At 38.1% G+C, this 12928-nt stretch overlaps 1 protein-coding gene across 2 annotated transcripts in view; it reads left to right on the plus strand.

Moving 5' to 3' along the window:
* LOC139470345 (hypoxanthine-guanine phosphoribosyltransferase-like) overlaps positions 1–12928 on the plus strand; it is a 45292-nt gene that overhangs the window by 20436 nt on the left and 11928 nt on the right. Inside the window, exons 2-5 of one of the 2 annotated variants that reach the window (XM_071252721.1) lie at positions 2151–2257; positions 2532–2715; positions 6676–6696; positions 10319–10384. In XM_071252721.1, coding sequence (XP_071108822.1) covers positions 2151–2257; positions 2532–2715; positions 6676–6696; positions 10319–10384 — 378 coding nt within the window. The remainder of the gene's footprint in view (positions 1–2150; positions 2258–2531; positions 2716–6675; positions 6697–10318; positions 10385–12928) is intronic. The other variant, XM_071252723.1, reaches the window with a different exon arrangement.

The following is a 12928-nucleotide window of genomic DNA, read 5'->3' on the forward strand; positions in this document are numbered from 1 at the left end:
CATGAACATTCATCAAAATACAACAATGTAATTAGTACCGGTAATTACCAAGCTTGTTTGGGATGGCTGGCCGGCCGTAGTGGAACTTCACTTTGCAGTGGGATTAACAAAGCAAGCTAATGGAGGGATTAGCCTGTCTGTTGAAGAGTAACATCCTTTTTTGACATTGAGATGACAATAAGTGTTCAATAAGTGTTGCATTGGACAGTGGTTGTCCTGTGTCCGATACTATCATGCCATGGCGGCATTTGGGTCCAGGGTATATTTATGAATTGACTTCAATATATTTTGCATTGATGGCAGTATAAATGAGAACAGTATGAACTTTAAAGCCGTTGTTGTTGTTGTTGTTGTTGTTGTTTAATGCCCCACTCAGCAATATTCCAACTATATGAAGGTGGTCTGTAAATAATCGACTCTAGACCAGACAATCCAGTGATGGACATTATGGGCATAGATCCACGCAACTGGGTTATGAGGACATGCATCAACCAAATCAGGGAGCCTGGTCGCCTCTTCCGACAAGCATAGTCTCTTTTTACGGCAAGCATGGGTTGCTGAAAACCTATTCTACCCTAGATTTTAATGGGCCCTGAGGCTGTTGAATATTTTTTGTTAAGCTTGCTGTACAGATCAATCAACAGCTAGTGGTGAACTGGTGGGTTTTGATGATTTGGGATGTTGAAAGATACTGAACAGCATTATTTTTTCTTCACCTAACTGAAGGTTTCCAGTGGCAATGAACCAAAAGTTGGGTATGGGTAGCCAAACTCCATGTGTTATTGACCATTATAGCTAAAATGGATAGAATTATCATTAAACCGCCCGCACGTTATCAGAAATTAGCGGGCCACTGTAACTTGATAATGCCCTCATATTGTTTGACGAAAGGCCATTATCAAGCCCATTGTTAGGTGACGTCAAAGGGTAGAGAAAATGACGTCACATATTATCATGATTATAGTGATGTCATCTGGTTTGTTCTATGACGTTTCCATATTTGTAAAATGTGGTCAGTGACATTCGTGTTGATTGCAGTAAATGTTTCAAAACCGATGTTGTTGTTTCTTTTTATTTGATAAAAAATTCCATCCATTTTAGCTATAATAACGGTAATGCTCTTTTTCAGGTCATTATCATTTGCAGAAGCCCTCGGTCTTTTCAACTGCCCTTCTTCGTCGGGCAGTTAATGGAAGGCCTTGGGCTTCTGCAAATGATAATGCCCTGAAAAATGGCGTTACCCTTATATTAATTTTGCCAAATCATAATCATATCAGAAATGTCACCTTGTGTCAAAGGCCACTCCTATTGATGTTAGTGGTGCCCTGATACATTTGGGTGTGCCATCCCAAAAAATCTGAATACTCTTCAGTGAAAAATGAAGTAAGTTATACAAAATGTTTTTACTTGAGTATGCTAAGCATGTTCATACATTCAACATATTCCATGTGTTTTCCAGTTTACAAATGTGAAATATATTTATCACTGACTTTAATTCATAAAATTGTCTAAAAGAATGTATTTACTAAAAAGTGATTTCTACAATGTTCTTAATGTGCCCTTAACATGCTTAAGGCCATCCATTTTTTATTTTGTCATTTCATGGGCCTGCCACCCCTACTGAAAAGCAGCCGGTCCAAGATATGAATTAAACTTAAAAATATTTATTTTTATTATGTTTCCCGCTAGTAATATAGACCCTCATATACAATAAAATATGTTATATGTAAATTCCATGTCTCAGTGGTTCAAGAAGCCTGCTGCAATTTTGACTCCACGGGAGAAGGACTTTCATACAAACAAACAAACAAACAAACAAACAAACAAACAAACAAACTAAGCTTGTTTGGGATGGCTGGCCATAGTGGAACTTAACAGTGTGGTGGGATTAACAAAGCAAGTTAATGGAGGGATTAGCCTTGCTGTTGAAGAGTAACATCCTAACAACTAACAAACAAAACAAACAAACAAACTATTTAATTTTATTTTTATTTCGACTGACCTTGTGTGGAAAAACTGGAATAAATCCATGAAACATAAAACAAAAAAAGTGTGGCCAAAGGCATGATAATGTTTTAAACCATGCCATTGGCGCTTTAATACTAGGAACTTTAAACCCAGATATCTGATATAATATGTTTGTTTCCCAGATCGCGGACGACTATCAGGGTTACCCGCTGGACATGTTCTGTATACCCAAGCACTATGAACAGGATCTTCAACATGTCCTCATTCCCTCGGGACTCATCAATGATAGGTAAGTAGCATATCACATTTGCTGTGGATACTGGGCCACAAAAATAATTCCTTCAACGGTACCCCTTTTTGGTGCAGCCTTTATTGTTTACATTTGGGACTTGTCATTTCACTTCGTTTTTGAGATCAGATATCCTTGCTTGAAAGTTTTGCTTTCTCATGCCAAGATTTTAGAAATCTTGGTTGATTGGCTGATTAGAAAGATCACAAAGTGATGTCCTGATGAGAGGTTTGTCATATCTTCATAAAATTTGGTATGTTTTTCTCCTTTGAAGGATAGAGCGTCTGGCGAGAGACATCATGCGGGACTTCTCCCATGAGGCCATTGTCGGCTTGTGTGTCCTGAAGGGAGGCTACAAGTTCTTCACGGATCTCCTGGACAAGCTCAAGGCACTCAACAGAAATAGTGAAGTTTCAGTTCCCATGGCTGTCGACTTCATTCGGTTAAAGAGTTACAGGGTATGTAAACTTTTCTGTTGCTTTTGAACCTGATCTTTGCCACTTACTTACATATTTCACGTCAGATACAAATCTGAGTTCTTTAAGTTTTATGGCTGAGAGGAGAGGTTTGGTGGTGATGGGCGAGGTTTGGGGTGAGAGGTGAGGTTAAGGGGTGAGTGGTGATGTTTGGGGTTGATGGGTGAGGTTTGGGGTGAGAAGTGAGGTGTGGAGTGAGAGGTGAGGTTTGGGGGTGGTGGGTGAGGTTTGGGGGTGGTGGGTGAGGTTTGGGGGTGTTGGGCGAGGTGTCGTGGCAACGGGTGAAGTTTGTGATGATGGGTGAGGTTTGCAGGTGATGGGTGAGGTTTGGGGGTTGTGGATGAGGTTTGGGGGTTGTGGATGAGGTTTGGGGGTGTTGGGTGAGGTTTGGGGGTGATGGGTGAGGGTTTTGGGGTGATGGGTGAGGTTTGGGGTGAGAAGTGAGGTTTGGGATGATTGGTGACCCTTTTGAGTTGAGTTGATTGGTTCAACAGTGTCACATGGCCCTGTGACGCAGGGTTAGCATTATGCAGATGGCTGTTACAATGAATGCTCGTTCCAGCCGTGATGAACAGGTCTGGTTGTTGATGAAATATAGTGATAGCTAAATAGACAGATTTTTTATTCATGCACCGATTGTCTTTAAATGTCATATCCAGTTATGTATGACTGTTTAATAATCTCATACCAACTTTGACCGGAGTAGGTCCAATAGTTTTTCAGATATTGTAGTAAATGTCGGTACCTTAAATTTTACTTCCAGATAATATCTATGGAAGCACTGTCTATATTCCATTCTACCAAAAGGTTTTTAACAATCTGATTTATGCTAGATTGTGATCTTAATTGCTTGATTTGCAAGTTTAAAACAAAAGAGCTGTATAAGAATAAGGTGCGTGTTTGCGTAAAATATGTATTAAGTAAACTGAAATACGCAGAGAAATCAAATCCCAGCGTATCTAATACACAACAAAAACTATAAATATGCAATTTAAACTTGATGGGTATGCTACAACTTTTAGATAAAATGTTTGATCAAATGATTGTGTATCAGCTGATCGTGAAATTCCTTTATCATTCGAAAAGCTTGTGCGACAAAGATACTGACAGATGCCACCTTGAAAAGCACATCGTGCCTTGTCAATGTACATGTTGTATCTTAATCAGTCGCTGATTGGTGATTCAAGAAATAGCGCCTTTCTTACAATACTAGGTTTTGCAAACCAAAATGGCTTCCTGGAGTGGGAGACAAGCAGACTACTATTCATATAGTTTTAAATGATTTACAGGGATTGTTACGAAACAGGTTTTCAGTTACAATACACAAATTTCGAGAAACAGATGGATAAAAATATCTTAATACCCTCTACAAAATGTGGTACCCAATCAAAATCAAACCCCTGGGTAAAATACCCAAATAACCAAACGCTTATCTAGAGCTCTGTACATGATTGTTACATTTGAAGGGATACATTGACACCAGCAGCGGGTAAGGTATTGACAAATGGAGATCTTTATGTAAATCAATACACAATTAATAATTCACAGAAACAAAGTTGGAATTTATGTTTCAACATATCATGATACTTTTAAGTTGATATGTCGATGCTAAATAGGTAATGGTGGGTTGTCTTTGACTTGTTTACTATTTACCAGTCCTTAAGCATGTTAAGCTCTGGCTGACCACCAGCTTAATACATTGTGTGTGTGTGTGTGTGTGTGTCTGTGTGTCTGTGTGTCTGTGTCTGTCTGTGTGTGTGTGTGTGTCTGTGTGTGTGTGTGTGTGTCTGTGTCTGTGTGTCTGTCTGTCTGTGTGTGTGTCTCTGTGTGTGTGTCTCTGTCTGTCTGTCTGTCTGTCTGTCTGTGTCTGCATAATCTTCTCTTGTCTGCCGGGTGTTTCTAGGTTTGTCACCACCAGATCTGTGCTCGTGGGTTTCACCAATATGGAAAATGCCTGAGACATCACTTCAAGCTTTCCTTCCACATTAAGCTGACACACTGTTATATAACTGGAATACCTTTCAAAGCGATGTTAAGCCCAACTCACTCACTCACTCACTGAAACCCTGACGTAATGTCCGACCACTGACCCACCTGTCTCTAAACATGTGCTCATCCAGAAATATATATGTGGGTCATATAAAGTTTTTGAATAAACCATATTTAGTCGACTGTGTTATTCCTATTTTTCTTATTTAGTTGACTCTAATCTCATGCGAAATGTAGGGTATCACAATAAATCGAAATATCGATATGTTACTATTGGTAAGCACTTAAAGTCACTAAATCGATTGTTAAATCAGTTTCCGATCAATAGTATTGATTTCAGTTAGGAATATCGATAGTTTTGATTGTATTTACCATATCAATAAAATACATGCAGTGCTCTTCAAATTTGTTTTTCGTGTGATCATGAGTGGTAGTAATTTACACATGGTAATGTGGAAGTTCCTTTTTCTTAAATTATTAGGGTAAAGAAAATAAAATCAGTCATATCTCAAACTTTACTTTTTATTTGTTGTTATGCTTATCACATTTTAAGGAAACTTCAGATCCAAGGTTTAATTCAACTTTTAAATCCATCTAAAATGATACACTGAAAACTATCCATATTTATTGCAATAGTTGCTTGCAATATCAATAGTTATCGGCTTACCACAATAGTTTCTTTCAATATTAATAGTTCTTGCAATAGTGATTTCCAGACCAATAGTCACCCCAAGCAAAATGTGTTCTTGTATGCCTTCCTCGTTATCAGTATCATTGTCAGAACAGTAGTCGGTACTTGCCGATCAATGTATTTCTGCTTCTGTCTTTTGACTAGGGCTGTCACGATTCACTCGCATATTTGAAGAATCGAACCGTATCCATTCACGAATTGAATTCGTTATTCGTGACCAATAGAATCGAATATTTATGAATATGCAGTCATGTTCATTTACATACCCTGTATCTAAAAATATCCATTAGAACATATTATTTGCATAGATTTCTTCAAAGACAACACTCTTATAATATTTAATTTGACAGTTATGTGGTCACTGGTCACTGTTGCATTTGAGCAGATACTAGTACCTGGGTAAGGGCAGTATATAAATGTATAATATGTTAATAATTAACAAACCATGTCAAATAATTTGTGTTGCTTTTGTTTCTTTGAATATAACAAATAATACATCAACTGCTGACTTGTTATTGTATTCGTGAATTAATATTCACATTCTTTACCCTATGTTCATGATACAATTCGTATTCGCATCATAGTATATTCGTTGCAGCCCTACTCGTGACAGTCATGAAAATATTCTGAACTGATGTTTTTTGAGTGCTAATGTTCCATCAGCTGAGTAAATCGTGATCGATCTTACAGAACATTTGGTATTTGTCCGTAGACTGTCAGTAGGCATCGCTCTAGGATTGAGGGCATTTAAAGCGATGTACAGATTATTAAAAAAAAACAATTCTTTGAAAAGGTAAAGTTAACTTTTGCTAAGTCTACAAATTAAAAGATATGTAAACAATGGTGTTTATGACAAAACACTTTATGACAAAATTAACATTCGTCTGCTCGTATTTTGACAGTGCACCGCATAATATTTCAGTGTGTCATTGTGCAGGGGCAAGACATTGAATGAACTTTGGAAGGTGTGTACATGTATTGAGAGTTCTGATTATATTTTGGGGCGGTGGGGTAGCCTTGTGGTTAAAGCGTTCGCTCGTCATGCTGAAGGCCCAGGTTCGACTCCCACATGGGTACAATGTGTGAAGCCCATTTCTGGTCTGTCCTGGCTTGATACTGCTGGAAGTTACTTAAAGCTCATTAAAACCAACCTCACTCACTCACTCTGATTACTTTTGTGTTCTAATGGTGTAGCAGTTCTAGCTATTTCTATCTTCAATAGTTTTGTAGATGTTTTTTTATGTTTGTCTATTTTGTTATAGTCTTCCTACGGAAGTAAAGAGGTAAATTTTCATTACTAGATGTTGTATGTAGCCTCTAGTTCTTATTATCATTTAGATATTTTAGTTTTTCTGTAAAAATATTTCATTATTATTTTGTAATTAACTAACATGTAATCTCCATGACTATATTTTTTGTGGTATATTGCATTAAAAAAATAATATTCTAAAAAATGGCATGGTGTGATGCAGGGAAGAGTTGATTTCACATTTGTTCCTAATAATGGTTGTTTCAGATCTGGTGAGATTTAAAAACATAAATATAATTTACATGTATTATATTACTTTTGGTACATTACTCTTTATATGGATTTAATAGAAAGTTGAAAATAATCTTTCAATAAATCTGAATATTCTGAACTTCACCTTATTATCATTTATGAATACACATTTGTACTAATCAGCACTGCTAATGAACAATTTTATGTTATTGTTATTTAATTATTATTTTACAATTTGGCTACAGGATCTAGTTTGAAATTTACCTCAACTAACATTTTCTTCATTTTATGTTCATTTACCTGAACTTAGAGTTGCCTGTATATTGTTGTTTGTTTGTTTGTTTGTTGTTTAACGCCGCACTCAGCAATATTCTAGCTATATGATGGCAGTCTGTTAACAGTCAAGTCTGGACCAGACAACCCAGTGGTTGACATCAGGAACATTGCTCTACGCAATTGGGATACAATGACATGCATCAACCAAGTCAGCAAGGCTGACCACCCGATCCCGTTAGTTGCTTCTTACAAGCATAGACGCCTCTTATGCCAAGCATGGGTTGCTGAAGACCAATTCTAACTTCGGATCTTCATGGATAGTGTGTATATCTTTCCTCCTGCCCATCTGTCTATCTATCCATGCATCTGTCTATCTATTCATCCCTCTCTCAATGTTATTCCCTGTGTCCTTTTGTATTACATGCTAAAGTCGCTAACAAGTATATCCTCCACTTTCTCCTCTGAAATCTCAATGGCCTTTGTATACATGATTTCAGTAACCATGTCTCTAAGAATTTATTTGTCACAGAATTCTATGCAGATGTTGTGGGGCACATGATCCTGCCTAAATAATTCTGATCTGATGTGCACAGTTAGTCCAGAAACCTATGATCGTGGGTTCGAAAACCAGATTCTCTTGACAATGTCCTGGTCTATCGGTGGTTAATGTTTAAGACCTGCATCAGTTCAGGCTCTCCTCCCACATGAAACTGACATGCCGTGATATAACTGAAATACTGTTCAAAGCAGGGATAACCACTCATTGATCAGATTTTAAGATGGCTATCACAGGTACCATTGTCGTCATGTCTGAAAAGTCCTTTTGTCTCAACACGGAATGTTTTATTTATTATTTTTGCATTAATGATGTGGTGTGCAGAATAATAGAAATTCTTGGTGTGTGTAGTTGTATTTTTCACTTTGCTGTGGTCATTGACCTTCATATATAAAAAACTTTTTGAGTTTTATTGCATTTTGGACATAATTTTTTATCCCAGGAATGATGTCTTTGAAATCTGTTCACAGAATTTGGATTTGATCCTAATTTTATGTCCATATTAATAATGTATTTTTTGCCCATTATTCACACATTTCTTGTTGTTTGTTTATGAGTTTGTAATATGCAGAAATACAAATAATTATTCGTGAATATCTTGTCTTACTTGTATACTTTATTGCATACTTTCCCCCACACAGTAAAGATGTAGAGTAGGGTCCACATTATACAAACAGGGAATGAGTTTTTGTTGTTTAGCTGAAGCAGAAACAATCTCCCTTGTATGTAGCACTAGTAACAGCCTGTCAACAAATCTCTACTGAAGTATGCAAGCTCTGTTATTACACTATCTGTTCACTGGATATCTGGCTTTGTGTCTAATCTAGTTTATTAATTGTATTCAAAATTTCATTTGATATTGTTTGCATTAATTCCTGTGAAATCATGTGTGGACTGATTGGACAGATAACATCCAGAGCTACCGATAAGTAGTGTATTTGCGTAAAATACCCCCCTCCCCAAAATATTAAAAACCCAATGAAAAATGAAATAATCCAATTAATGTAGAAACCTTGAAGTAAAAACTCAATTGCTCAATTGACTTTTAACTAGACATTCAGGCCAGCTTTACAGAAATGTTTCTAGCCCAATTTTAAAGACACTTCTTATTAGTTAGGGGGCAGGCAGCTATGTCGAACACTATGTCAAAACTGCCAAGTAATAAACATAGTAAATATTTCTGTTTCCATGGCATGACTAGCCTCAGACTCTGAGAGGACTAGTGAAATAAGGTATACACTAGTCGTATGGACTATTCTAAAAAAAAACCAAATATATCATCCAAAAACTTGTGATGCTTTGGTCTGTATTTCAATGTGTATGGGAATACATGTATATTGCCATTCACATACAACAATTGTGCTATAATAGGTCTGTATTGCGATATAGATTGAAATATATTCCAATGCAGATACCATGGATACTGCTATGTAAACTTCCTCATTCAAACCTCCCTTTTTTTCGTGAACCAAAAAAGCTCATGTACTTTTCCCATTGTGTTGTGAACAAGCTCGTAGTCAAGAGGCCCGACCGACATTAGTCATGCTTTATCAAGAGACGAACACAGTGACATAATGCAGTACAAGAAATATTATTCGTCTGTGATTTGAGACAGACATATTGACAACAACCTTGACAGTGAAAGACAGAAAAAGGCTAGTTGTCAGTTATTTGCACATGTCTGATAAGTTTCATACCAAGATAGACACAATTTTTATGGATTACAACTTCTTTAATACTGTGAAAAGCGACGTTTCGGTATAGATCCTTATGCCGTTGTCAAGCAAGACTGAATGGGGGACATAGTGCAGAATATATATAGTAGGTGGGGGATTAACAGTAGAGGATTAACAGTAACAACAATAGTATACATGGGTGGGATAACATAGGTAGGTGTGACAACAAAGGGATGATGCTGTTACAACACGATGGACAGAAAACACATAGCTGGAAGCCAATAGGGACATGAAGGCATGAACGTCGCTTTTCATAGTATTATAGAAGTTGTTATCCATTAAAATTGTGTCTATCTTGTCTTCCGTCAACTTCTAAGTAATGCCTATCAAACAAAGTTTCATACCATTATTACAAAGTTTTCATGTGACATTTATGTGGAACGTGAAGGACATTCATCCTCCCTTCTCCTTCGGTAGTGGAGAATGACGATTTGAGTATCAAAGGAAGGCTTATCATAACACAAACTAGGGTACTTCAGTATGGAGATGTTGACATGCTATAATTGGTCATGTTTTTTTTTAGAAAAGAAAATCAGGACTCCTTGTCTGTATGCCAAGTGCACATTCCACTCTGAACAGCTGTATTTTGTTTTTTATGAATGTGTGCATCATACACCCTACACAGGAAGTGGTATCTCGTGGCAAACCGTCACCTGTCATGTGAGGTGTGTGTTGATTAGGAGCATCTGCATTTTACACAGGAAGTGGCTCAGTCTTGTCCTGTATGTTGACCTTTGTGTGACCTTTTGACCTTTCCCAGGTTCTGAGTCAAGCTAGATCCTCAATGATATAATAAAATGACGTGTTTGATGACTGACTGCTGTTTTCTATTTCAGAACGACATCTCAACAGGGAACATCGAGGTGATAGGTGGAGACAACCTGGCTAATCTCGAAGGAAAGGTGAGATAACTCTAACACCTCATACTGCATAGAAAGCTCTGTCACAGATTCAGTCTCCATTTCGTATTTTACTGATACCTTCTGATATAGAATCACGGTCGATGATACATCATGCCAATGTATAAATATAGCATGTGTGGAGTTGATTGAAAATCATGAAAATAGCAATAGCTGAGTCAAACTCTTAAGACTGTAAAGGGCTTGTAATGCAAAAAATAGTCACACACAGTGTCAGTATACTATATAAATGAAATGGGATGTAACGAGACCAACTGACTAAGTTTGTTCGAGGAAAAATTCAACAATGTCCACTGTAAATACTCATCACTCATTTCAAGCCAATACATTTAGAAACACAATGAGACATAGATGAAGAAAATCGAAGCCGTACTTTTGGAGCTAGCGTCTTCAGAAGCTGAAAATATCGTGAGTTTTCGATTCCGAGTCACAATCTCAGAATTTGTACAGCTAACTTACCAATTTTTTGTTTATTAGATTGTGTACTCAAATACCAAAACACATTCAATCGCTGGCCCGCCCATTATCATTCTTTCCGTGACACACAAACCTGATGGTATAATGTGTTTACTGTCAGCCCGCCCATCATCATTTTTTCCGTGACACACAAACCTGATGGTATAATGTGTTTACTGTCAGCCCGCCCATCATCATTCTTTCCGTGACACACAAACCTGATGGTATAATGTGTTTACTGTCAGCCCGCCCATCATCATTCTTTCCGCGACACACAAACCTGATGGTATAACATGGTATAATGTGTTTACTGTCAGCCCGCCCATCATCATTCTTTCCGTGACACACAAACCTGATGATATAACATGGTATAATGTGTTTACTGTCAGCCCGCCCATCATCATTCTTTCCATGACACACAAACCTGATGATATAACATGGTATAATGTGTTTACTGTCAGCCCGCCCATCATCATTCTTTCCATGACACACAAACCTGATGGTATAACATGGTATAATGTGTTTACTGTCAGCCCGCCCATCATCATTCTTTCCGCGACACACAAACCTGATGGTATAACATGGTATAATGTGTTTACTGTCAGCCCGCCCATCATCATTCTTTCCATGACACACAAACCTGATGGTATAACATGGTATAATGTGTTTACTGTCAGCCCGCCCATCATCATTCTTTCCGTGACACACAAACCTGATGGTATAATGTGTTTACTGTCAGCCCGCCCATCATCATTCTTTCTGTGACACACAAACCTGATGGTATAACATGGTATAATGTGTTTACTGTCAGCCCGCCCATCATCATTCTTTCCGCGACACACAAACCTGATGGTATAACATGGTATAATGTGTTTACTGTCAGCCCGCCCATCATCATTCTTTCCGCGACACACAAACCTGATGGTATAACATGGTATAATGTGTTTACTGTCAGCCCGCCCATCATCATTCTTTCCATGACACACAAACCTGATGGTATAATGTGTTTACTGTCAGCCTGCCCATCATCATTCTTTCCGTGACACACAAACCTGATGGTATAATGTGTTTACTGTCAGCTCGCCCATCATCATTCTTTCCATGACACACAAACCTGATGGTATAATGTGTTTACTGTCAGCTCGCCCATCATCATTCTTTCCATGACACACAAACCTGATGGTATAATGTGTTTACTGTCAGCTCGCCCATCATCATTCTTTCCATGACACACAAACCTGATGGTATAATGTGTTTACTGTCAGCCCGCCCATCATCATTCTTTCCGTGACACACAAACCTGATGGTATAATGTGTTTACTGTCAGCTCGCCCATCATCATTCTTTCCATGACACACAAACCTGATGGTGTAATGTGTTTACTGTCAGCTCGCCCATCATCATTCTTTCCATGACACACAAACCTAATGGTGTAATGTGTTTACTGTCAGCCCGCCCATCATCATTCTTTCCATGACACACAAACCTGATGGTATAATGTGTTTACTGTCAGCCCGCCCATCATCATTCTTTCTGTGACACACAAACCTGATGGTATAATGTGTTTACTGTCAGCCCGCCCATCATCATTCTTTCCATGACACACAAACCTGATGGTATAATGTGTTTACTGTCAGCTCGCCCATCATCATTCTTTCTGTGACACACAAACCTGATGGTATAACATGGTATAATGTGTTTACTGTCAGCCCGCCCATCATTATTCTTTCCGCGACACACAAACCTGATGGTATAACATGGTATAATGTGTTTACTGTCAGCCCGCCCATCATCATTCTTTCCATGACACACAAACCTGATGGTGTAATGTGTTTACTGTCAGCCCGCCCATCATCATTCTTTCCGTGACACACAAACCTGATGGTATAATGTGTTTACTGTCAGCCCGCCCATCATCATTCTTTCCATGACACACAAACCTGATGGTATAATGTGTTTACTGTCAGCCCGCCCATCATCATTCTTTCCATGACACACAAACCTGATGGTATAATGTGTTTACTGTCAGCCCGCCCATCATCATTCTTTCCATGACACACAAACCTGATG

Source organism: Haliotis cracherodii, unplaced genomic scaffold, assembly GCF_022045235.1.
Source record: "Haliotis cracherodii isolate W230 unplaced genomic scaffold, xgHalCrac1.p SCAF_20, whole genome shotgun sequence".
Taxonomy (NCBI): Eukaryota; Metazoa; Mollusca; class Gastropoda; order Lepetellida; family Haliotidae; genus Haliotis; species Haliotis cracherodii.